At 43.1% G+C, this 26,816-nt stretch overlaps 1 protein-coding gene across 1 annotated transcript in view; it reads left to right on the forward strand.

Moving 5' to 3' along the window:
- The window catches only part of LOC118729618 (guanylate cyclase soluble subunit beta-2-like), a 75,754-nt gene that overhangs the window by 9,903 nt on the left and 39,035 nt on the right, over nt 1-26,816 (forward strand). The window contains exons 2-3 of the mRNA XM_036457086.2: nt 6,375-6,448; nt 13,685-13,779. Of these exons, the coding sequence (XP_036312979.2) occupies nt 6,375-6,448; nt 13,685-13,779 (169 nt within the window). The remainder of the gene's footprint in view (nt 1-6,374; nt 6,449-13,684; nt 13,780-26,816) is intronic.

Raw genomic sequence — 26,816 nt, forward strand, 5'->3', positions numbered from 1 at the left:
AGGACTCAAACCTGTGTCCCATGCCCTGAGCCTCTTCCATCTGCTCGGGATTTGTGGGCTGATCAAAGCCACCTGCCTGGCCTCCCTCTGGTGGAGGGATTATCCTGTTGATATTTGGTCATTTGGACACAGGGTGGCGCTTTGTGCCTAGCTATTCCGCTGGTCTTTGCTATGTACCATTAAGGGTGTGAAATTCAAATGGAAAGGAAAGCGGCCTGCCCTGGCTTGGCATGCCACAGATGCCAGGGCCAGAGAGCACAGGGCTCCTAGGATGGTGGGGTGGAAGTGAGCTGGTTCAATAACTGAGGAAAAGCTTCAGCGCTTGCTGTTTCCTCAGTCCTAAGGGGAAGACTCTGGTTTGAGATCATCAGACCCAAGTTCCACAGGAAGAGCTCATTTTTCAGGGTTTTCCCACAACATGAAGGAATTTCATGTACAAAGTAAATGTCACTCACCAGCATGGCAGGTGACTCACATGAGCTAGAGTTTGACTTCCTTGAAAAAGAGATTTTTATGAGGATATTACCTGACTCCAAAGGAGGCCTCAGCTTCTTCCAGAAAAAAGAAAAAAAGAAAGAGAGAGAGAGAGAGAGAGAGAGAGAGAGAGAGAGAGAGAGAGAGAGAGAGAGAGAGAAAGAGAAGAAAGGGGTCATTACCTACCATTTTCATTCTTTTATTGGAAGCTGTTTAGGACATGGGCTTGAGTTTGAATACCAGCTCTGACCCTAACTAGTTTTGGATCCTAAGAGAGTATTAACTTAACTTCTCTGATCTCAATGTTGTCAATGATAATAGGACCTACATACATGCTTATGGTAAGGATCAGTTCATGTCAAGTTGAATAGAATGAAATTGCCAATATTCAATCACCTTTGACCTAGAATAGAGGCGGTTTCATGAGGTTCATCCCACAGTGCTTTCTTCCTGGCACATCGGGGAGGCTTGGTAGAAATGAGCTGTTATCACAATGACATACAGCACTCACTGCGAACAAACTGCCTGGTGTTCTGGAAATTTCCCCCCTGAAGATTCTTACTGACGGGTGACTCTTGTTTCCGTGTGCTAAAGTTCCAAATAGGAAAATATGCCTGAAAGAAATCTGGCTCTGTACACAGCCCCACCTTTAGCCAAGTCACCCCCACATCAAGCCATCTTTCCATGAGGCAGTAGTCCCTTCAAGGGAGAAAAGCGAAGCCAACTAGTGCCGTCGTCTGTGATGTGAGTAATGCTGAACTCACTTTCATCCCCTTCCCGCCTCCATGCGGGGCCTCTCGTTGCTGTCTCATGCAGAGCTCGCCTTCCTGAGAACACTCTACGCCTTGGACTGATATTGAACTCTCTCTCTCTCTCAGTCTAATGCATGCACATTACAGATTATCTCTTCTCTGTCCCAGTCCCTCTCAGCAAGCCAGGTGTATACTAGCTAATCTCATTAGCCAAAGGAATCAGTACTATTTTTACTTTGTTAGAAGTTTACAAAGGTGTAACCAAAATCAATGACCATTTCAGACACCTGGCAGGCCCACGCGCGAATATTTTTGTCAGAAGGGCTGCTGGGAGCACAGCAGCTCAGCCACATTCCACCTTGGGGTCCCTCTGCTTTAGGCCCTGGTAGGAAGGCTGTGGCAGCTCAGAAGCCAGGAAGCCCGAGGTAGACTGGGAGCAGCAAATGGGCTGTAGGGGTCCCACCATGAGTAAGGCAGCTATAGTCACAGGCATGCAAAAATAGCAAACAAAACTTATGTGGTGGTTCATTTTCCCAGGTTAATTTTTCCCAGATACTATTTCCTTTCACTCTCCCTCTCATGACTTCCCTCAAACTGTAGAGATTTGTCTGGCAACCTCCCTCTAGTACCCCCTTCTCCCCTGGTCATCAGCAAAGTGAAAGGCTTGTGTTTCTCGCTGCACATCAGACCTAGATGACGGGAGATGAGAGGTATTTTTAGGATCTCAGGTATCATAGGATGGGTATCAAACGAAGCTGAGTGTTTACAGAGATGCATCTAATTTGGGGAATGAGGTTTGAATTCTGCAACAAACATGGGTTAAAAGTTAAGAAGCCAGACACAGATTAGAAGAGACTGAACGATTCAATTTATGTGGAGTTCAAGAGCAAGCAAAACTAACCTATAGAGATAGTGATGAGAACAGTGAGGGGGAGAAAAGAGGGCGGAGCAGTGGACTGACGGAGAAGGGGCACCAGGGAACTCTGGTGATGGACATGTTCTACCTCTTTGTCAGGGTGTGAGTCACCCAGGGGTGGACGTTTGTCAGAGTGCATGGACAAATGCCCCTCAGAACAGCACTCCCAGGAAGGAAGGAAGGCCTACGTCACCGAAGAGAGATGTTCCACACACTGCAAGTTACTCACTAGGCTGTCAAAACGTCAGCAATTTCCCCGGCAGTTTTAAAATCCAGGGACATTTTTCTTCATGCATGCACTGTCTATGTATTTTCAAATGTTTACAGAGTATTTATAAAAAGTAGTCCTTTGGGGCAGTGGTAATTAGGAAAACTGGCAGCGAAAATTAGCACATACCATAAAAGAGGGATAATTACTCCTTCTCCATAGACAATATTATCATCAAATGGCATTCACCAAGGAATCCAATTGGTCCGTGCAGCTCAGTCTTGTTGTTCTATGAAAGATCCCTCTGCCGTGTTACCCCGAGGATGAAGCTGCCACAGCTCAGAGTGATATGCCATATGGTACTGAACATCAGAATCAAAATGAGCTCCTGCTTTTTGTGTGAGATGCTGAAATTTATTAGAAAATCAGAAAGCCTAATTTCCACCGAGTTCCTGAGCCTTGCCATCTGCTGCATGAGAAAGAAAATGGAGATTTAAAAAAAAACACACAAAACCATTTACTTATTGTAAAATGCGAGTGCTGATGGGCTTGAAAAAACAGGGCTGGGGGCTGGAGGAGGGGGTCCATGGGAGCCGGAGCAAGCCCAGTTGGCAGGGAGAAAGAAGACTGTCAGCTGAATGGCGGCAAAGTGTGGGGAAGCATAATTATGGAAATCACCGATCCCAGAGCCTTTTTCTCCTCCTGACCACATGCTCCTTCCACACAGGAGCAGCTTGTAGGGAAGCCAGCTTTTGAGAATAAGCAAAGCCTCGATTTCAGAGAGAAAGATGGGGGATTGTGGGGGACACTTTACCAGTCTCTCCAAGTTATAGGTCTCTCCTCGGAGGATGGGTGCAGGTAATTTGGGAGGGAACAGAGAAGACAACCAACAAAAAACTGAATAGATGGAGAGGCAAGGAGAGCTTTCGAAGGGAGATGCAGAAAGAGGTGGAAGCTAGCATGGAGAGGGATCCCAGTGGGGCCAAGATGCAATGCTGGAGTGCCTATTGGGAAGGGAGAAGGCTTTCAGCAAATTGTGTGGAGTTTTACTGGATGTGCTGGGTGCTGCAGACCTAAAGATCAAGATGCTCTGGACTTTAAGGAGGGCATTCACTTCAGGGGCTGCCCCAGCTCTGGCATTATTGGGCTCATGAGTCCATGCCGAGGCCATGGGTCACTTTCCTAGGTCTTGTCTCCACAGAGCACTGAGCCTAACGGGCTCACCTAACCCTCGATCTTATTGTATTTATTTATTTTTATTCCTGTTTCTACACTAAAGCTGGCATGTCTGTTGGAATTGCTGTAGGCAATATTTGTTGGACCTGGTAGTGGCTGAGTTTCTCACTTCCGGCCGCACTGCTCAGAGTAAAGACTCTGTCGAATAGCTATCTGAGGCTTTAAGGCACCAGGGAATTTCGCTCTATAGAGTCCAGTTCTGGTCAAGGCAGGTCATTCTTGGATCATATCCAAGGAAATTCAATTAAAGAACTAAGAAGGCCTCTCAGTAGGCAATCTCATCTAAAAGGCAGCTCTCCCTCAGGATCCCAGAGGCATCTGCAAAGACAGTTCAGGGCTCAAGGCGTGCTCTGGGCCACATGCCTCCCCCTGGCCACCTGGGAGCACATCGGATGCCCTCAGCCTTTGTGTCCCTCCATGCTCACCACGGTGCCATCACACAGGAAGAGCACCCACAGTGCAATGTCAAATGAAAGGATAAACGACTTTCAGAAGCCTTCCAGGTTTCAGGAACCCTGGCCTCCACGTAAGCCAACCATAGGAAAGAATGCCTCATGGAAAGTCAGACTCCAGCCTCCCTGAGGAGGACTCAGTGGCAGAGGAAGCCAAGAGTTTCTGAATTTGCAGCAAGATTCAGAGGGAAGTGCCAATAAACCCCAGGGTCCAGCATGATCGGACATGCTTGTCCTCTAAGCCTTTTCCCACAGGAGGGCAGCAAACTGCAGAGGGCTGCTACCCAGAGTCCTGCAGGCCAGGGGCTCCACGCTGGCAGCATGGTGCTTGTTGTGTTGGCACCTCAGGGTTTCAGACCGAACTGCCCCCAGGGTTTGGCATTAATGATGTGCACCGCTGGGGAGCCTGATGGCAGGTCCACACACTAACCCACGCAACAGCCTTACTTTCCATTCCCTCCGCGGTGAAGGGACCAACAGCTAGCTCCTCGCCTGGAGCCAGTGATAAGCTCCTGATTTCCCTGTGGACACCCGAACCTCTACAAGACGGGCTTCCGGAGATGCTGGGGGATTTTCCTGAACCACGGGGCTGACGGGACGTTCAGGATTGCCTGGGCCTGAAGATAGCTGCTGTGGCAACATGGTAAGCAGTTCTCTGCATCCTCTATTCTGACTTCCTCTCAGCCTGCATTTGTGGAGCCTCTGTTGCTCAAAATGCATACTGTCTAAAAATAGTTATATTTTTTGAGCATTTGCTATATAACAAGTGCCTCACACCTATTATCTCATTGAATCCTTACTACAACCATGTGAGGAAGGGACTATGCCTATCCCCATTTTCTAGATGAAACAACTGAAGATAAAAAGATTTGGTGAAGGGCCAGGGTCAAACGGCTGGTGAGATGTGGGATCAGCAATCAACTTGTATAGTCTGACTCCAGACCATTATGCCATAACCACGGCAACAATCCTTCCAAAGAATAGACACTATTATTTTCAGTTTAGCCCATGAATCTACTGGATTCAGAGAGGTTAAGTAATTTACCCAAAGCCACACAGCTAAAAGGCACAGAGACAGAAACCCATCTAGCTCCAGAGCCAAAGCTATGCCATCTAAGTCACAACCCATTCTGGATTCACTGAAGCTGTGTGACATCCCTCAGCCAGATGGCAGGTTGGGTGTGGAATGTGCAAAGCCATCTTTATAAGAGAAAGAGTTAGGTAAACCTTAACAGTTTGGGGTTTAAAAAATATTGCTTCTTTTGAACACTGATGATTCTCAGGATGTCACGGCTACTCAAGTAGCCCCCAGAAGATGTGGGGGCCACCAGCCAATATGAGTCCCTACCTTGTGGATGATCTAACTAGCATGACAGTGCTAGTTCCTGAGTGTTGGAGAACTTGAGTACTGTTCATCATTCTTTCCATTCCAACGAGGCCCTCAAATGGGTAAGGGCCGTGCCAACGGAGAATCCCTGTGGCCTGGGGTGTGAGAGGCAAACTCAAAAAGCCAAGGACATACACAACAGATTGTGTAGTACCAGCCTGTCAGTTGCCTTTTTGCTCCCTCCAGGGGCAGCACCCAGGAGAAGGGCATATTTATAACTGGCCATGGTGACAGGTTGCTTTCTAACCTCTATGCTCAGGGTTCCCAAGGTTACTGTGCCCCTGGCTTCAGGGAAGACAGAGTGCTGTCCCACGTCTCACTGACCCCAAATTAATCAAGTTGAGAAACATTATCCCTTCACTAAGCAGAGGCATTTATGGACCCTCTTAACAATTTTGTTTTTAATCTGGAGGGAGAGAGGAGGCGCACAGATTAATAAGTAATTCTAATAGAAAATGCTTCCTGTTAATCCCAGTGCTCTTTATTGTTGTTTTCTCTTCTTTATTTCCTTCACTTTTTATGTCGTCCTCCATTCGCACACCCATGAAGCAAATAAAGAAAATGGTCTTTTCACTGCCTTGTTGAGTTGATATGAGGCCAGTAACCTTGTTGTCCCCACAAGAGCACCCCTTTTTGCCCCTGTTGTGTTTTTTAACTTGTTCTGGCCACATAATTTTCTATTTCGGAGGTGATCACAACGAACCACTTCTAATGCTAATCTGATTTCAAATTCAGTTGCTATCTTTTCTCTACGGAAATGACTTTGGCCCAAGTCAGGAATTTGCACAACTATTAAAGGAGAAAACTCATGAGAAATAGGGAAAAGGTATAATTTTTTCCCCAAGAGGACAGACACCATTGCCTTGTGCTAAAGGGGCCACTCCAATGTCAGGGACTGAGGATTTTATGCTTCGTTATCCACGCTTTTTTCTCTCATTTTGTGTTCTAGTATGGATTTATCAACACCTGTCTTCAATCTCTTATAATAGAGAAATTTGGTGAAGAGACATGGGAAAAATTGAAGTAAGTATATTAAAGGAAAGATGAATTTCTGGTACAGCTGATAAACTGCCAGTTTTTGAGAGTTATGTGTTTTTATAAACCTTTTGATTAAGCCAATTACTTATTACTAAGGAGATCAATTCAAGTACCTTAAACATACCTAGGAGGTGCAGAAAAAACTGCTATACCCTATATGTTAAGGAAAGTAGCAGTGTCTAAGGCCAGCCTTAGAACAAGGTCCCGATGTGAATAATGCCAACATTACTCTACCTTTTATTCTACGAAAGAAGCAGCAACTGCATTATTTCCATTGCAAATAAACAAAGCTGCTGAAATCCCGCAGGAGAGGGAATATATCCCTTTTGAGTGTAGCCAGAATTCCTCCTTAGGTATTCTTTAGTTAACACCACAGGTTTTCCTCTCTGTCTCCCTCTGGAAAACTCTTCACACTGTTATCTACATACATCACATCTAGTTGCCTGTCTGATTCCTGCAATCTCGTGCTTTTCCTCTGCCTTCTTGGAAGCTGCCCGCCTTAAAATGTTAGAGGATGAGGCTGAAAGGGTCGCAGAAATCATGTGGGGAAAAGGAGGAATAAAAAAATATAGAAAAATGATTAGTTTCCTCAGTCAATCAATGGCATGCACATGAAAACAACTAGGCACTGCTTTGCCTATTAAATCTCTAAAAACTTCAAGTTATAATAATTAATTCTGGTTAAAATGGGTAACTGCTGAAGACATTGTAAATCAGTGCAGCCTGTTTGGACAGCAATTCAACAACATGCACCAAAAGCTTTGAAAATGATGAAATCTTTTGAGGTAATAATTCCATTCTTGAAAATTTATTCTTGAGAATCTATTCCCATGGAAACACAAATACCTATATACCTATATACAACGTGTGTGTGTGTGTGTGTGTGTGTGTATGAAATGTAATCTAGCCTTATATTTATAAATAATGAAATGAAAAATTGTCTTTAACATTCAAAACAAAGCAAGCCCTAGCCAGTTTGGCTCAGTGGATAGAGCATTGGCCTACGGACTGAAGGGTCCTGGATTTGATTCTGGTCAATGGCACATGACTGGGTTGCGGGCTCATTCCCCAATAGAAGTGCAGGAGGCAGCCAATCAATGATTCTCTCCTATCATTGATTTGTCTATCTCTCTTTCCCTCTCCTTTCCTCTCTGAAATCAATAAAAATATATTAAAAAATAAATAAATAAACCCAAAAGACAAATGAAATGGCAGAAGCAATGGACATTATATGCAGTGAGGGGGAGCCAGGCAGTCTCCGTAGCCTCAGCCTTACCCTGCCCCAGGCCACAGCAGCCGGTGGCTCACACGTGTGCCCTGGCCCCCATATTCCAAGGAAGGGCAGCCTCAGGCCATTTCCGGAGTATCTCTGGGCTAATGCACATATAGCGCCACAGGTTGGGTGGGAAAAAGACACTCGTCTCATAAGGCAAAAAATCCTTATTTCCCATATTTCAAGGAGGAACGTTGAGCAATTATGATCAGAGAAAGCGTGGTCTGGTGGGAGCTTGAGAGATCACCAGCCAAGGCCTCAATTACAGGTGAGGAAAATGAGGCCTGGAGACCTTTCAACCCCCTAAGCTACCTCGGTGAGAGAAACATTTGAAGACTCTGAGACTTCAAAACTCACAAAAAAAACAAAACAAAAAACGGCTGTTACGTTGTCAAGGGTAAACTCAGTACAAAAAGAAAGACCGAAAGGTCTCATATGAAGGGCTTGCTTTGGGCCGGCCCCTTCGGTAAAGATCTAACGGAGGACCCTGCAGGGCAGGTGTGGTCTCCTTTCGCCCCGGAGGAAAGGGAGTCCCAGGGAGGACCTTGCTGAGGGCCATGGGTTGGGTGACTGTGCTGGGCCTGGGGCCCAGGCCTGTGAGTGTGAGGCTTCTCTTTGCAATGGGCACACTGCCTGGGGGGAGGGGAGAGACTGGCAACCAAACGGAGTTCTGAGTCTCTGGGGGAAAGCGGCACCCCTCTTTAAACCCACGTTCACTGAGCTTTCATGTATGCCTGGGGCAGATAAAACACAACCACGGGGGATTGACGAGGCAAGTGGGAGCACCACCTCTATAGCTGGGACAGATGCCAGAGGCCCGTGTCAGATAGGAAACTGGGCTCATTTGCTCTGTCACAAACCGGACAGGAGAAGGCCAGCTGCCAGAGTGTGCGGTCAGCCTTAGGAAAAGGAGGAAGGGAGAGGTGGTGAGTGCAGTCTGGCCATTGGGGGGGGGCATGGGCTGGGTAAATAAAATACCTCTCAGAAGTCACTGGATATGGCTGCAAGGGCCTAGACCAGTGGTCGGCAAACTCATTAGTCAACAGAGCCAAATATCAACAGTATAACGATTGAAATTTCTTTTGAAAGCAAAATTTTTTTAAACTTAAACTTCTTCTAATGCCACTTCTTCAAAATAGACTCGCCCAGGCAGTGATGTTTTTGTGGAAGAGCCACACTCAAAGGGCCAAAGAGCCGCATGTGGCTCGAGAGCCGCATTCTGCCGACCACAGGCCTAGGGAGTTGTAGCTGGTTTTAGTAGGGGTCCTGGAGCTTGGGGTTGAAGCCCAAATTCACTGCTTACAGTTTGTATTGATACCCCGAATGGCAAGCTGGGTTCTAAGTTCTTGTCCTACAAAGTTTGAAGAATGAAATTTGTAGACTAAAAGATTTAAGCAAAAGCGTAGAAGTTTATTGCAAGCATATACAAACTCCCCCTGGGGAAGGGGCCCCCAAATGGGCAAAACCTTTTCCAGTGAGTCTCTTTGTCAATGGGTTTATAAATGCTGGAAGCTTCTTTATCTGTTCATGCTTTCTAATTGGACCCTGCCTCATCTTATGTTCCTGTGTTTTGTCCTAATTGCTCAGTCTCCTCCTTCCCTGCTTAGCATTAGATTCAAAGTTTCAAAGCTCCCCCTGCCCCCCCCTCCTCGTGTAAGATGAACCTTCTAGTGGTTTGGAGCTGTCTCCATACGTCACATATACATTCCTTCCCCGTGGGCCCTTGCCCTAACTATCTCTAACTCCTTTCAGGATGATCCTGGGAAAGTTACTTAAACACTCTGTGGCCGAGGCTTCATCATAAAATAATGAAAATAAAATGAATAAACTCATAGGGGTTGTTGCAAGAGTTAAATGAGATAATACAAACAAGACACTTAAAATAATGTTTGGTCAGTGGTCAGCACTGAACAAATGAAGGCTGATGCTCACTATTGCCTGTTTCCCAGATGTTGGTTCTCAGGTGGGATGGGGAGAAGTGGGAGGGCAGTAGTGTGTGCATCCCACTGGACTGGATTTGAGTTCCAAGCTCTGCTGCTTGGAACTGTGTGTTCTTGAGCGGGTTGCTTTGCCTCTCTGAAGCTGTTTTCTCATTTTTTAAAAAAGGGAAATGATCCAAAAATATGCCTCATAGAGCTGTTAATGTAAAAAAATATTCAAACTTTTAAAGAATTTTATTTGAATTTATTTGAGCCAAACTGTTGACAATTGCTGGGAAGCAGAATCTCAATGTATTGAGATAATGCTTCAGAGAATGGCGGGTTTTCACCTAGTTTTAAAATTAGCATCAAAGGAGGAGGTACAGTGGGTTACATGAAATTCACTGGTGATAGATTAAGGAGGTAGGAGAAAGCAAAGCAGGGGCACCTCTGGGACTGGATAAAAAGTAGAAGGACAGACACCTGCTTCTTTTACACATGTGGGTGCAGGACAGTTAAGAGTCAACAATTCACTTGATAACAATAATAGTGAGGGGGTGTGTGGTTTCACTCTGGTGCATTGGTTGTGCCATGAGGAGGTCCAGAAAAAGGGAAGTTACAAGTTACCCTGACATCCCAAAGGTATGTTATGGTAGAGAAAAAAAACACAAAAAACAATAGGCTCAGTTAGGTTCAAAGTTGATCTTTGTCAGGGAAGATATAAATAAGCCTAGGACATGACTACTCTCCAAAAACTGCTTTTTAATTTAAAAAGTTTTAGTTTTGCCCTAGCTGTTTTGGCTCGGTGGATAGAGCGTCGGCCTGTGGACTGAAGGGTCCCAGGTTTGATTCTGGTCAAGGGCACATGCTTGGGTTTCAGGCCCCGTCCCCAGTGGGGGGTGTGCAGGAGGCAGCTGATCAATGATTCTCTCTCAACATTGATGCTGAAGGGAGTGAGGGCCCTTCCCATGTAGGGGGAGTTGTGGGAAGGTTGGGAGGAAGGAAATGACAAGGTCCATCCCAGGCAGAATGGATACGGGAGCTGGCTGGATGAAAGTCTTGGGGAGCTGGGGGAGCCCACAGGAGGACTGCCTAGAATGCCCATCAGTGCTTCTAAATACCCGATGGTCATAACACCAGGCCAAGCCTTCAACTGTCAGGACCTCACCAACTAAACTTAGAGTCACACAGTGACACACAAGAATGTTGCATGAATTGCCTACCTACCAGAAGGGAGCTCTTGAAGGAACAATTGCCCATAACTTGGTATTGATTCATTTTCTTGGCCTGCAACTTGCTACAAAGTACTATTTATTTTCTTGCGGATTTCATGGCTCACTCCAGACTCTTAGAAACCATTACATCAGTTTGGTAATGTTGAACAATGTAATAATATCTATAATTTTTAATTTGCTGCTTTGTCAGATTAAATCTTAGAAGTGTTTTCCAGACCTGGGAGTCATCTGAGACCGTGGTTAAAGATATATTAATTTCCAGACACCAGCCCAGGGCCCAGGAACCTGTATGTTTATTTTGCTTTTCAAGTTATTCTGGAACAGGCATCTGGCATTAGTTTCCTGCCCAGATATTTTGGATCTTACTAGTTGGAACTAACTAAAGGATAACATACATTTAATTGCTGATGAGTCCAGTTAAACATTGATTTGCTACATCTCCTAATTATGTGTATATATGACCACCTATGTGGTTGACATTTTTCATGTTACATGAAATGCACTCCTCTTTGTGTGATCTGGAAACATCTAACTCTTTCTTTATTTCACACATTTGTTGCTTTTTCCAACCCCTAATCTCTTCAAAATGTTTTCTGATGGTCATTTTTTCTTCCCTCCTTATCACAGGCATGGCTATCTCATTAGAAAGATACCAATTGGTTTATTTTTTTTTAAATCTTGGTGAACATATTTTTCCAAGAAACAGTTTGAATGACTGTATATGCAAGTGTGCAGACTCTGTGTGAAGTGTCATATGCAAGATCATGAAGATCAATAAATGTATTGTACAAGCCTGTGTAATTATAACAGTCTGGGCTTGTCTGGCATTCCAAAATCGTGCGACTTATATACAAACCAATGAAATATTTGACATTAAAGTATCATCAGTGCAGCTTACAGGGAAGAAGAGGCCACCGGCCCCAGGCAAGGATGAGTGTAGGCTCCCAACAGAGGCCCGGGGCGTGCCACAGAGCGTGTTACTGGAGATGAAACACCCCTGGGTACTTCCGAGCACTTTGGGACATGTCAAGTTTAAACGTGGGTCTTGCCCGTTGTGTTTCTATTTTGCTCCTAGGCCCAGAAGGAGGGCGTGTGTTGTCACACAGGCCTGGAGGCCTTGGGGTGTGGGAGGAGGGTGATACCAACATGGTGAAAGCAACCCATGTGAGTGATGGTGGTTAACTGCACCCCCATCTTCCCTGGGCCATAGTCAGCTTCTCTGAACAGCTGCACCTGACAATGCCGAGAGACTCTCTGTACAGACTTGGACCAAAACAGGAATTCTTGCGGTGGAGGCAAACCCAGAGAGCTTCTGGTTCAGGGATGTCCTTGTCATCCTTGTGGCTCCTCCTTGCCTATGTGTCTGTGCTCCTCACTTTCTCTGAGCTCTTTCATGTCCGTTAACTTATTTTATCTTCATCAATACTCCCGTCAGAAATGTGGGACAGGTGTTATTTTTCCATTTTACAGTGAGGAAGATGAATTCCAGAAAGATAAAGGAGTGTTTAACCCAGAAAGAAAAGAAAAAAAAGACTTAAGAATGAATAAGTATCTTCAAATATTAGAGGGCTTAATATCTGGAGGTGGGTCTGCATTTCCCTGGAGGGCAGACTGGGGCCAATCAGTGAAACTTCAGGGGCAAATGCAGGCTTCTATGGGCTTTGGAGCACAGAGTCCAGATCTCTCTCCTGTCCACTGGGTGGTCCTGTAAGATGCTTAAACTTCCTGAGCATGTTTCCTCAATAGTGAAAAAGACAGTCAGAAATAATCTGTCATCCTCTTGGCCAAAGGAGATGCTCAACAAATAGAAGGTATTTTTAGGGCCCAAAAGTAGGTTTTAGTTCAACATAAAAAGGCACTTTCTGTCAAAGAGAATGGTTTGGGAATGGGATGTGCTGCTTGCAGAGGCGTGAACTTCTTGTCACTGGAAGCATTCAAGAGGCAACTGGAAGATCAGCAGCCAGAGGTAGTGCAGGGTGGAAACTGGACAATTAGGAAATTCTACAACTCTCCCATTTCTGAGATTTCGTAATGTCTCCTTCTGGCATGAACTCAAATGTTCTGTACTGTTTTCTAGTCCTCATTCTCTCGGCTGCCTTGGAGTCTATTTTTCAGTTCAGGATGTTCTTCTTTGCTTACCTCTGTTAGTGTCAGTCAAACCTCCCTTTCTCTGGAAATCACTGCCTTCGCAGCCTCCTTCTCCTGAAATTAACTCAATTGCTATTTATAGTTTAATGGTTCATAAAAAGACCAAGCCAAGTGTGCAAGATTTCTGACTACCAGGTTAAGCCTCTTTCATTAGGTTTGGCTAGCTGTTGCAAGACCAAAGTAACTTCTACTAACTAGACAACCACATGGTTAAAATAGGGAGATTCTCAAGCAGTGGCTCTGCCTGCTTCAGAGAACAATATTCCAAGACACTGAGTTCCAAGTTCACTACCATGCATTAGGCTCTTACATGTGCCAAGCACAGCACCACTTGCTGGAGGTTCAAAGATAAAAATAAGTCCCAGTGCCCATGCTTAAGGAGCTCCGCCTAGGGGGTAAGATCAAGAATCTTGACTTAAGTTGGTAAACACATTGCCTACTGTGGGTATTTGAGAAGGGGGCTCTTGGCCAAATTGAGGTCAAGGGAAGGCTTCTTGGAGAAATTTATACCCAGTTACCCTACTGTCTTACATTCCTTATGATCAGGAGCAATCTTGCTATGTTATATCTTGCTGGGTCAGTAGATGTATTACTGGGACAAAGCTCCAACTGCTGGGTTTTTATTGCACCATAACTTATCTTTCAGAGCTTCTGCTGCACTGCAAGATGCTTTCATGACGTACACAGTGTACGATGACATAGTCACCGTTAATCTCATCCAAGAGGCCTGCAAGATTCTGGGTGAGTATGAAATGGACCTGCTTTGGTTTCCTAGGTTGCTGTAAGAAAGTACAATCAGTTCTCATTATTTCAAGGGTTCTGTTCTATACAGTCTTCAGAATACTGAATTAGCAAATATTCAACCATTGCTCTTGGAGGAAATGTAGAGCTAGGTTCCTGGGAACCTCTGCTCACAACATTTTCATCAACTGATAAATATATAACCCTGTTTTTTGTGTGTTTCTGTTTAAAGACCTCTTATTTAATATATACTGTTATTCCTTAACATTGGACTCACTCACAGCCAACAGAACTGCAACTCAAGCTTGAATGAAGTTTATCTGCTCTCCATATTTTCTTTGTAATCGTACACTTCACAGCCTGCTCGCACTGCAGCACTATGCTTGGAGGCATTTGAAACAACAGAATCACCAACAAAAAGGCTATCCATGCAGGAATGTAGCACTAAGTAGATTGTAAAAAAGGGTCACTTGTTTATAGTATGAGAACTGAAATAGGAATGTAGTGAATCACCTTGCTTGACCTTAGCTAGAAACATGTGTTGGGCAACTCAAATTTTTCTCGTCCATGTATCTGTCCAAGAATGACTATGAAACCTCTGAGAGTACTGATTCTGGGGTTACAAATACATTTTAGCAAGTAGATAAGTTTGCAAATACAGAATCTGAAAATAATGAGGATCGACTGTACCACAAACCGGGTGGCTTAAAACAATGGAAATTTATTATCTTGTTGTTCAGGCCACTGGAAGTCCAAAGTCAGGCTGCTGGCCAGGCTGTGCTACCTCTGCAGGCTCTAGGGAAGGGCCTTCCCTCTGCCAGGTCCTGCTGTGCCCAGGTGTTCCTGGTGCAGCACAACTCCAGCCTCTGCTTCCCTCTTCTCATGGCCGTCTTCTCCCTGGGGTTCGTGTTTGTATGCCCAAACTTTCCTCTTCTTCTAAAGACTGCAGTTATATTGGATTCTGGGCCCATGCTAATCAAGTATGACCTCATCTTAATTTGATTACGTCTACAAAGACCCAGTTTCCAAATAAGGTCACAGTCATAGGTTCTGGGTGGTCATGAGTTTTTGAGGGACACTATTTAACCCAATACAGGGCTCATATATTATCCTTTCCACTTGAACAGCCTGAGGTTTCTTATGGATAAAAATTGTGAACGTCCTGAATTTCATCATCTGCACCACCACCATCTTATTTAACCTTGATATTGACTTGGACTTTGCAATGACTAGTCATGATTGTCTCTGGGTGACAGGAGGAACAGTTGAGAATCTTGTTATGCCAACCCCGCTCATGTTTATTCGGAAATGGGCATGGTGTGCTTTGTAGGGTGGAGGGCCCTTCTCCATCTGTTCACCCATGGAACAGCTCATCTGCCTCGACACTAAAATGCCACTGGCAGGGCCATAATGGGAGGACTGTGTGTGGATGGCCTGATTTGTAACACATGATTTCTCCCAAGGATATATTAGCAAAAGATGGCTTATTACACTAACCTGCTCCCTTTCTAGGCTCTGGGGGGAAGAGGAACAGGACAAAGAGAGAATTTAGCTCTGCCTCTTTCTAGTTTAATGACCCGAGAAAGTTATTTACTCAGTGAAAGTTTTTCATTGGTCTAATGAGAATAGTAAGGATAATATTTATCCTTCAGAGTTGTTTTGAGGATTAAATGAGGTAATGCATGTGAATATGTCAAATGTGACATCTGGCATATAATAAGCTGGGAAAAACATATTTTCTTCCTTCCCTTATTAATAATTTCCTAGGGCTGCCACAGCAAAGTAGCACAAGTTATGTTGCTTCAAACAAGAGAAATTTATTCTCTCACAGTTGTGAGGGCAGAAGTACAAAATCAAGGTATCATCAGCATTGATTCCTTCTGGAGGCTCTGAGGGAGATGACTCTGCCAAGGATTCACCTGGCTTCAGGTGGCCGCTGCAGTCCTAGGTTTCAGTTGCCCTACTCCCATGTCTGCCTCATCTTCATATCTCCCTCTTTTCTGTGTCTTCACACGGCTTTCTTCTAAGAACACATCATTGAATTGAGGGCCCACCATAGTCCACTGTGAGCTTTTCTTCATTGAACTAGTTAGAACTGCAAAGACCCCAATTCCAAAGAAGGAGACATTTGAAGGTTCCAGATGATGCGGGTTTTGGGAGAACACTATTCAGTCTGTACACCCTCCTTTGCTCTATCCTTCCTTCTCACCAGCCTTCACCTGGACGGGGCCTGATGAGGGAGGAGGAGGGTAGCCTTGCTGTCCTAGGCTCCAGGGATCTGCGTGCACAGAGCAGAGGAAGCCCCTACCACTCCCAGGCTCTTTGACAACATGCCACTGTCAGTCCGGGTTGAAATTCTCTTGCCCATTCCTCACAGGCAGTGTGGCTTTCGGTCATAGGGAGATGGCCCTTAGAGGAAGACACACCAGAGTTAACGCCATCTAGCTCTCCATCCCCCATCCGTGTGAGGACACAGTGAAGCCAGGAAGAGGGCTCTCACTAGAACCTGCCCTGCTGACACCTTAATCTTGGACTTCAGCCTCCTGTGAGGAATGGTGAGGAAATAAATTTCTGTTCTTAAGCCACCAGTCAAGAGTTTTGTTATAGTAGCCTGAGCAGACTTGTATGGAAACTCTAAGTTTTTAGATCTCCAGAAAGAACTGCTACATACGTATGCCTAATATCACGCCCAGGCCATTTCTGTGGCTGTGTGATGGCTAACACTGTGTGGCATGTGCAGGACCTTCCTCGGAGAGATGCCATCACTCCTGCCCTACTGCATTCCCGGTTCCAAACCAACCAGTTCATTTATATACAATATCATGTTGTCTGCAAATAAGGATAACTTTACTTCTTCTTTTCCAATTTGGATGCCTTTTATTTCCTCCTCTTGTCTAATTGCAATGGCTAGTACTTCCAGTACTATGTCAAAGAGGAGTGGTGAGAGTGGGCATCCCTGTCTTGTTCCTGTTCTTAGAGGGAATGGTTTTAGTTTTTGCCCATTGAGTATGATGTTGGCTGTGGGTTTATCATTTATAGCTTTTATTATGTTGAGGTATGATCCTTGTACTCCCACCTTGTTGAGAGTTTTTATCAGGAAAGGGTGTTGGATTTTATCAAATTCTTTTTCTGCATCAATTGATATGACTATATGATTTTTATCTTTCAATTTGTTTATGTGATGTATCACATTTATTGATTTGCGGATATTGTACCAACCTTGCATTCCTTGGAATAAATTCTACTTGGTCATGGTGTATGATCTTTGTGATGCTCTGCTGGAGCCGATTTGTTAGAATTTTGGCTCTATGTTCATGAGGGATATTGGCCTGTAATTCTCTTTCATTGAGATGTCTTTATCTGGTTTTGGTATTAGGGTGATGCTGGCTTCATAGAAGGAGTTTGGAAGTGTTCCTTCCTCTTGGATTTTTTGGAATAGTCTGAGGAGGCTAGGTTTTAGTTCTTCCTTGAATGTTTGGTAAAACTCTCCTGTGAAGCCATCTGGCCCTGGGCTTTTGTTTGCTGGAAGCTTTTTGATGACTGTTTCAATTTCTTCCCAAGTCACTGCTCTATTGAGATTTTTAGATTCTTCCTGATTGAGTTTTGGAAGGTTGTATTTTTCTAGGAATATGTCTATTTCCTCCAGGTTGTTCAGTTTGTTGGAATAGAGTTGTTCGTAGTATTTTGTAACAATCCTTTGTATTTCGGCGGGGTCTGTTGTTATTTCACCTCTTTCGTTTCTGATTTTGTTTATTTGGGTCCTCTCTCTTGGTTTCTTGGTTCATCTATCTTGTTTATTCTTTCAAAGAACCAGCTCTTGGTTTTGTTGATCTTATGTATTGTTTCTTTGGTCTCTATGTCGTTTATCTGTGCTCTGATTTTTGTTATTTCCTTCCTTCTGCTTACACTGGGCTTTTCTTGTTGCTCTTTTTCTAACTCTTTGAGTTGTAGAGTTAGATCATTTGTTACCATTTTTTCTAGTTTTTTGCAATAGGCTTGTAGGGATATGAACTTTTCTCTCAAAATTGCTTTTGCTGTGTCCCATAGATTTTGGATAGTTGTGTTTTCATTGTCATTTGTTTCCAGGATGTTTTTAATTTCTTCCTTGATTTCTTTGATAACCCAGTCCTTGTTTAATAGCATGCTGTTTAGACTCCATGTATTTGATTTCTTTGGATTTTTTTCATTGTAGTTAATTTCCAGTTTTATGCTACTATGATCTGAGAAGATGCTTGATATGATTTCTATCTTCTTGAATTTGAAGAGACTTTGCCTATGTCCCAAAATGTGGTCTATCTTTGAGAATGTCCCATGTGCATTTGAGAAGAATGTATATTCTGTGGCTTTGGGGTGGAATGTTCTGAAGATGTCGATTAATTCCATCTGGTCTAGTGAGTCATTTAGGATTGATATTTCTTTGATGATTTTTTGTTTAGATGATTTGTCGAAGGGTGACAATGGGGTATCAAAATCTCCTACTATGATTGTATTGCTATTAATCTCTCTCTTAATGTCCTCCAGCAGTTTTTTTTATATATTGGGGTGCTCCTGTATTGGGTGCGTATATATTTACCAGGGTTATTTCTTCTTGTTGGATTACTCCCTTTAGTATTATGAAGTGGCCTTCATTATCTCTTGTTATGTCCTTCACTCTGAGATCTAATTTGTCAGATATAAGTATTGCTACCCCAGCTTTCTTTTCATTTCCATTTGCCTGGAAAACCTTTTTCCATCCCTTCACACTCAGTCTGTGTGCATCTTTTTTTCTGAGGTGGGTTTTTTGTAGACAACAGATATATGGGTCTTGTTTTCTTATCCAATCTGTTACCCTATGTCTTTTGATTGAGCATTTAGTCCATTTACATTTAAAGTTATTATTGATAGATACTTATTTGACGCCATTTTTATTCTATTCCCCTGTGTTTCTTTTTTGCTTTCTATTTCTTTAATTTTACAGTAGACCCTTTAGCATTTCTTGCATTGATGGTTTGGTGGAGATAAATTCCCTTAGTCTGTTTTTCTCTGTAAAGCTCCTGATTTCACCTTCACTTTTGATTAATAGCCTTGCTGGGTACAGTATTCTTGGATTCAGACCCTTCCTTTGCATAACTTTGTATATTTCATCCCATTCCCTTCTGGCCTGATAAGTTTCTGTGGAGAAATCGGTTGCTAGTCTGATGGGGGTTCCTTTATATGTAACTTTCTGTCTCTCTCTGGCTGCTTTTAAAATTCTTTTTTTGTCGTTGGTGTTTGCCAGCTTAATTATAATGTGCCTAGGGGTCGGTTTTCTGGGGTTCATTTTGCTTGGGACTCTGCAAGCATCTTGGATTTGTGTGGGTTTTTTCTTCTCTATCTCAGGAAAGTTTTCTGTCATTATTTCTTGAAATACATTTTCCATGTCTTCCTCAATTCCCTTTCCTTCTGGAACCCCTATTATTCTAATATTGTTTTGTTTTATATTGTCCCAAAGTTCCCTTAGACTTTCCTCCTGTTTTTTAATTTTTATTTTTTCAAGAAGCTGTTCTAATTGGGTATTTTTTTCCATCTTGTCTTCTAGCTCGCTGATGTGGTCCTCTGCTTCTTCTAATCTACTCTTGATGCTTTCTATTGAGTTCTTTACAGTAGCAATGTCATTTTTCATTTCTTCTTGGTTTTTCTTCATTTCCTCTTGGTTCTTACTCATATTGTCAAATTTGTCTTCCATTCTTTTTAGCCATCTTATGATCATTTCTCTGAATTCTTGCTCTGGTAGGTTGCTTGACTCTATCTTGTTTACTTCCTTTTCTGGTGAAGCCTGCTTTTCTTTCATATGAGGGCTGTTTTTTTGTCTCCCCATGATCTCTCTTTTTAGGATGTCTGGTTGTGTAGTTCTCTTTCTCCTCCTTTGATTTAAAGGCACAAAATACAACACAACCAGGTACAACACACAAGGCACTGAATAGAAATGTGTTTGAGATATTAATAACCACCAATTAAGGTGACTAGAATCCAGCTAACAAAAACATACAATCAAACAAAAAGAATAGGCAAATCAATCTTATAAAAAAAGCATACAACTTCAGTATAGTTAACATTCAACATACAACTTCAAAGAGTTAGAGAGAAAGACTGTTTTTTTGTTTTTTTGTTTTGTTTTTAGGACAACTGCGAGGGAGGTGTGAATGGGCTTGGAGCAGGGAGTTGGAAATTAGATATATACAAGCAGGGTGAAATTTTAGGAGGGGGTAGACAGAAGGAATGGGGAAAATCTAGAGCAGGAAAGGGTTAAGATAAACAGGGTACCAAAGGAAAAGGTCGGAAAGAGAGTGAAGGCATAAAGGTAGGGTTGAGATAGAATAAAGCGTTGGAGAAGGAAAGATAGAAAAAGACTGTAGAACAGTAATCCTGAAATTATATATATATATATATATATATATATATATATATATAGATAGATAGATAGATATATAGATATAGATATAGATATAGATATAGATATATAGATATATAGATATATAGATATATAGATATATAGATATATAGATATATAGATATATAGATATATAGATATATAGATATATAGATATATAGATATAGATATAGATATATATATAGATATAATAAAATGAAATAAAAATAAACAAAAGAAAATAAGATGAAAAAGGTAAATTAGTAGTAGTAATAATGTTGATTATGTATACAATGTAATAATTATAAAGATAAAATCAAGTGAGGAAAAAGAAAAAAATATAGTTTCTTGAGTAAACGTTGCAAATAATGAAAACAAAAATAAAAAACAAAAATTTAACAATTTAAAAAAATAATAATAAAATTTAAAAAATTTAAATAAAATTTGCAGTAATGAAGGTCATTCGCTTCCTCTATTGTTATGATCCAGTCCTGATTTTTAAGCAGGTTTTGCTTTGTTTTTATTACACTAGAGTCAATTTGTGAATTAGCCTCCGGGGGCAGTGTTTCTAGGTTGACTTCCCAGACTCTAGAGCCTCTCCAGCTTTTTTTTCTGTCCTCTCTGCAGCAGGAACTACGGAGGCGGGGAGGGGGCAAGTCTGAGCAACTGCAATCTCCCGCAACTCTCCGATATCCCTCCGAGCCAGATCCAAATGTGTTGCTCTTTAGATATCTCCCCTGTTAGGAGCCCTGTCCACTTTCACGGGTGACACCTGCCCAACAGCTGGGGCTTCTACTTGTAATCACCGCCCTTGTCCTCCAGCTTCCGCGTGTGCTCTATGTGCGCAGGCTTTGTCTTCACCGCCAGCACTCTCCACCCTCCCCGCGGAATCTGACCTTTTCGCCGAGGAGTGAGGCACCCCTGTGAGGCCAGGTGTTCGCGCCGCCTGGGATCTGAGTTCTGGGGGTCACAGCTGCTTGGTGGTCGCTGCGGCTGTGGATATTCAGGCCTCTGACACAATCCTATCTTCCTCTCAAGATGGCGAGGTTTCCCGTCCAAGCCGGTAGGTAGCTCTGGGCAGGGACGTAGCCCCCGTGGGTGCTTCCCTGTGAGGGGTTCCTCAGTCAGCGGTCCCCCAGCAGTTTCTTCTGGTGTTCGCTGTCTCCCAGCTTGCTAATAAACACTCACAGCTCAAGACCATCAGTTGCTCTCTCTTTCTGCTTCGGGAGAGGGCTCAGAATCCGCTCATCTATTCTTCCGCCATCTTACCTCCCCTCCCAACCAGTGCATTTAGAGGCAGCGAGTTTGTAGACCAATGTTGGGCTGACCCACATTACCTTCCTACCAAAACCAAAGTGTATCACTATGATTTCTCTCTGCCTAGCTGAAAACCAGAAGGGTATTTTCTTCTTGATGTTTATCTCAATAACATGGGTTGGCCCATACCTGAAAGGATACATAAGTATGGCAAGTGAGTGGATTTTTCAAATTAAAAGCTGGGATTCAAAATTAGGTAATTTTGTCATATATATATTTAAAACAGCATTCTCAGTTCACACCAGTTGGTGCCCTGCCTTCCAGGTGGGCTCTGGGAGGCCACTTGCCTACAGCCATTGCTGCAAGTTCTCCAGACGCCCCTGCACAGCTCTGTGCTTCCTAATTGGCACAGCTCAGGCTGGGACCAGATGGAGCTTGCGCACTGCGTAACGACTTGTTCTGTATGTGAATAAGTGTCCACGTAGTGTGCAAGTGGGTTATTAGTGATCTGAAGGGGCAACACACAGCAGCCCTTTGGCACAGCGGTGTCAGCCTCCACCGCGCCTGCTAAGAAACCCACAGCAAAACGCGTTTCAACACTCAGCTACCAGCAAAGGCCAACAAGCGTCTCTGCATCAACCTCTTTAAAAATAAGAGGAACAACATAACCCTTACCCAGTCCTGAGGTCAGGCATTAGAGTATTTGACCTTTCCTAGACCCTCTGAGGTGGAACAAGTAACCCAGGCCACACGACTAACTGAAAAATTACTGTGGGAGGGGCGTTGGGGGGGAGGAAGAGGCCTCTAGAAATGGCTCTGGAGTCAGACAGACCTGCGTGAGCCCCCTGGCTGTAAGGTCTCCTAGTAATGTCACATGGGCAAGTCCCCATTGGTCAAACAGCAGTGACACCCACAGCACCTACCTCAGAGGGCGGTATCTGAAGCCAATAATGTGAGCAAACTGCCTAACACAGGGTGGGTGCTGTGTAGTCCCTCCCCCTGTCCCCTCCCTACCCGCCCGTGGACTCCTGTCCCTGTGCTCTGGTCCTTGGTAGGCTGACTCCTCTGTTCCCAAGTCTGCCGGGAAGCAGACAGCTTATCTTCCAGGCGTCAGTGGGACTCCTCCCTCCTGAGCCGCCTTACTCATTCCCCAGGGCTTTTCTCTGGGCCTGACAAGCTTACTGCCACACCTGGCACCCACCGCTCCCAATGCGGAGCCTTTTCCTCCTTGCAGCCTCTGGCATCAACATGGTTGCTGTTCTTCTCCTTTCCTTAAACTCCTCTTTCTCCTACTCACAGAGATCTCCCCATTATTACCTCAGGCCTGGCTTCCGTGACCCCATTTGAGGAGGAGAGTATGCCAGATGAATGGCTTTCTTCAGATACTGAAGCTTATTCCCTCAGATACTAAAACTTAAAAAAAAAAAAAAAACTACTCCCAATGGAAAACTTTCCAAAGTGCACAGCATACACTTCCCTGCCTTGTGGAAGAGCACGTGCTTTTCTGGGTGCTTGAGCTGGAACACCCTGAGGGATGCTGTTGTTGGATCTGGGTGACGGGAGGTGGGCAGAGGTCTTGGGAAGTCCAGTCCGAGCAGGTAACAGGACCCTGTGCCCAGGAGGCCATGTGTGGGCAGCTGCGGCTCAGGGGCAGTTCGTTGCCTGCTCATCCTCATTCTGGGGTAGCAGTACCTTCTCCTCCTCCCTGGACAGCCCACCCTGCTGTTTCCAGTCCCTTGAGCTGTCACCCAACAAGAGTAAACACTTCCTGATGATACAGAAGAGCCAAGCCTGCTAAGTCAGAAAGTTCAAGTTTATACATCATTGTAATTGAAAAGCTTTTTAGAAGTTTCCTTACTTTTCCTGGAAGCCAAGTGGATTTACTTGTGGCAATTATTTTCTTGCCAACAAAGAAGCTTTTGTGTGTGGATACACACACAAACACTCTTTAATAGAATGTTTCACACGTATACAAAAGTAGAGAGAATTGTGTAGTGACGCCCACGAATCCTTCACCCCAAAATTAATATTTTTCCATCTTGTTTTATTTCTCTGGTTCCCCCCCCCCCCTCTTTTTCTGGAATGAGCTCAAGTTTCCCTTAATTTTACTCATAAATATTTCAGCATGAGTTTCCAGTTAGATAAAGACATTTTAAAACATAATCATAATGCCCTGATTATATCTAACAGAATTTATGGTATTCCAGAGGCCTTCATCCAGCTCTGTCTGAGCTGGCTGTACGTAAATGTGGTCTCATGGTCTTACTGTATTCGATTTCCTAAGGCCTCTTTTGGACAATCAGCAAAAACGTTTCACTTTGACAGAATTTAAAACTCACAGAAGGTTTGCAAGAATAATCCTAAGAATTCCCATATAGTCTTCATCTATATTCCCCAAATGTTCACATTTCACCATATTGGCTCTATCCTTCTCTCTCTATCTACACCTATAATATATATATTTTTTTCTGAATTGGCAGTATGATGTCTCTTCATGCCTAAAAATTCTCTTGCATAACTACAGTACAACCATCCAACTTGGTAAATAAACATTGATATAGTGCCATTATGTCATCACAGACTTTACTGAGATTTTCTAATTGTCCAGTGATGTTATTAGAGCAAAAGAAAACCTGGAGCATGTCAGTTGTCACATTCCTTCAGCCTTCTGCAGTCTGGGACAGCCTCAGAGTCTTTCTTTGTGTCTTATAATATTGATATTTTGAAAAGTTCTAGTCAATATCTTGTAGAATGCCCCTCAGTTCAGGATTACTTTATATTTCCTTCTGATTCAACTCAGGTTATGCTTTCTTGACAGAAAAACCACAGATATGATGTTTTGTCCTTTTCATTTCACATACCAGAGGCATTTTATGTTATTTTGCCCCATTATTGGCACTTAATGTGATAGTTTGGTTAGCATGGAAACTGCCAGGGTTCTCCACTATAAAGTTACTCTTTTCCCCTTTGTAATTAGTATCTTGTGAAAAGATTCTTTCAGACTATGTAAATATCTTGTTGCTTCTCAAGCTCCTCCTTCCCTGGTTTTATTATTCATTGGTGATTTTTGTCTGAATCAATGTCTGATGGTGTTCAAATGGGGATTTTCTAAGTATATAATTGCTTTTACATTTATTAGTTGAATTTCTACTATAAGGAAGAATTTCCAACCTTCTCTGTTTATTTATTTGCATCAATGTGAACTCTTCATTCTTATTTTTTAAATAGGTTGAAATCCTTTACTGTACAGTATTGATTTAGATATTCAAGTTCTCCAATATTTAGCTAGTGGGAGCCCCTCTAAGCTGGTTCTTGGGCTTTTTTTTTTTTTTTTTTTTTTTTTTTTTTTTTAACATCTTCTTATTATTATCTGGTCATTTTTTAAAAAACTTTCTGGATTGACAAGATGTTATCTTTCCCTGCCCCAATCCTGAAATTTGACATTTCCCCAAGGAACCTTGAAAACACACACACAGACACACACACACACACACACACACACTCCTACCTTCCTTCTCTATCAATTATCTATCTATCTATCTATCTACCTACCTATCTATCATCTATCCATCCATTTACCTGTCTAAAACTATTAATAGATCAGTCTCTTGGTCCTACAAGGTAGATTTCCTAATCTACACCACACCAAGTGTCATTCTGGTTTTCTCTTTTTCATAATTAACTTTATTCTCACACAATGAAAAACCTGGTTCCCATTATCTAATACTTGATTATCAGAAAGTTATTTCAAAATTGCTAACCCACACCACATGAAAAGAAAGTCTGCTAACTACAGTTAAATATTTAAAGTTCTTTTGTCTTTAGCATGAGGACAAAGTAGTCAAAATACTGTATTCAAATGTTAGAGCATTGATTTCTTTTCTGCATAATTAGGTTATTCAAAACTGTTCTGTGGAAATATTATTCTGTTAGTCTGTTTCTGTTCTTATTCCATCTTAGGGTTTTCCTTAATCCTATTGATCTTACTTATTTTCTCTAAGCATATGAGTCATTAACACAATATACTAAACCAGAACGGTTCAAACACTGTGCTCAGAGTAATGCCCACACAGTCCACACTCTTTCTAACCTTTCCCTCTCATCCCCATCGATGCCTTGTAGCTAGCCAATCTCAGTAGTCCTTGATTTATCCTTCTGGTGTTTCATTCTGTGCAAATAAGCAGATAGATGCATATTTCTTATTGCCCCTCATTTATTACACAAAAGATAGAACACTAAGCATGCAATAGATCCTCCTTTGCACTGTCAAATATATACAAGACCCCTATGACTTGTGTTCCGTTCTCTTTTGCATTTTATTGCCATTTCCTGTATATCCCTGACGTCCGCTTTTGACAGTCTCGATTCTCAACAATTTTTAACAATTTGTCCTGCATCCTGCAGCATTTTAAAAAAGTCCCGCTTTTACTATTTATCGCTTTGAAAAATCGGAACTTTTTTAAAGCGCCGTGGGACGCGGGACAAATTGTTAAAAATCAGGGCTGTCCCGCCAAAAGCGGACATCTGGTCACCTTACCTAGAACTCATGGAATCCTAAATTCAGTGACATAGAACTGTATAAACACATATAGGTGTGATGTAAAAAGTGACTTCTGTCCTCTGCTAGACAAGCATTCTGCCCAAGAATCCCAGAAGAAGCCCCAGGTCAGTGCTGATGGGAAATACCACACCCAAACCCAAGGTCCTCTTTCAGGAACAGTCACTGTCAGCCACATGTCCTTTCCCATTACTGGAGCTAGGCACCCCGAAGCAAAATAACCAGGGTCTGAAACAAGCAGCTTCGTGGATTTGTGTAGGTGTTCAGACTTAAAAGAAAGGTCAAACAGGCTCTCTCTACACAGGCCACCGCTGGCACTTCCTACCACCTCACTGGGCTTGCAGACGGCCCTGTGCTCGGAGGAAGTCCCTGGGAGAAGGGCCTCTGGAGGCTGTGCTTTCCTGTAGGTGACAGCATGCACCTGCTCAGAGCCTCCAGCACAGCTGTTTTTCCTCAGCTTGGACACGTTAGACTTAGCAGGGAAGGAGGAATCAAGAAGAAACAGTTCCACACCTGCCCATTCACTTTTCAGGAATTCTCCTTCCAAGAACTCATAAACATTGGAAAAGACTTGAATGGAATTAATTTCCGTTCCCTTATTAACACAGGCCATTACCACCCCCCACTACTGTCCTGGCCTTTATCTAGATCCAGAAGACTTGGCTAATACATTGTTGGGATATAGGTATAACTTCTTCTGACAAGTCCAGACCAACTCCGTGGGGTCGATCCTGTTCAGACACAGAATGACTGTTTGCCCATTCATCTGGCTGTGGACAATGAACTACAGGGATTCTGTGCTCAGAATCTTTGGCTGGAAAGACCTCCCCTAAC

Source organism: Pipistrellus kuhlii, unplaced genomic scaffold (genome assembly GCF_014108245.1).
Source record: "Pipistrellus kuhlii isolate mPipKuh1 unplaced genomic scaffold, mPipKuh1.p scaffold_m20_p_3, whole genome shotgun sequence".
Taxonomy (NCBI): Eukaryota; Metazoa; Chordata; class Mammalia; order Chiroptera; family Vespertilionidae; genus Pipistrellus; species Pipistrellus kuhlii.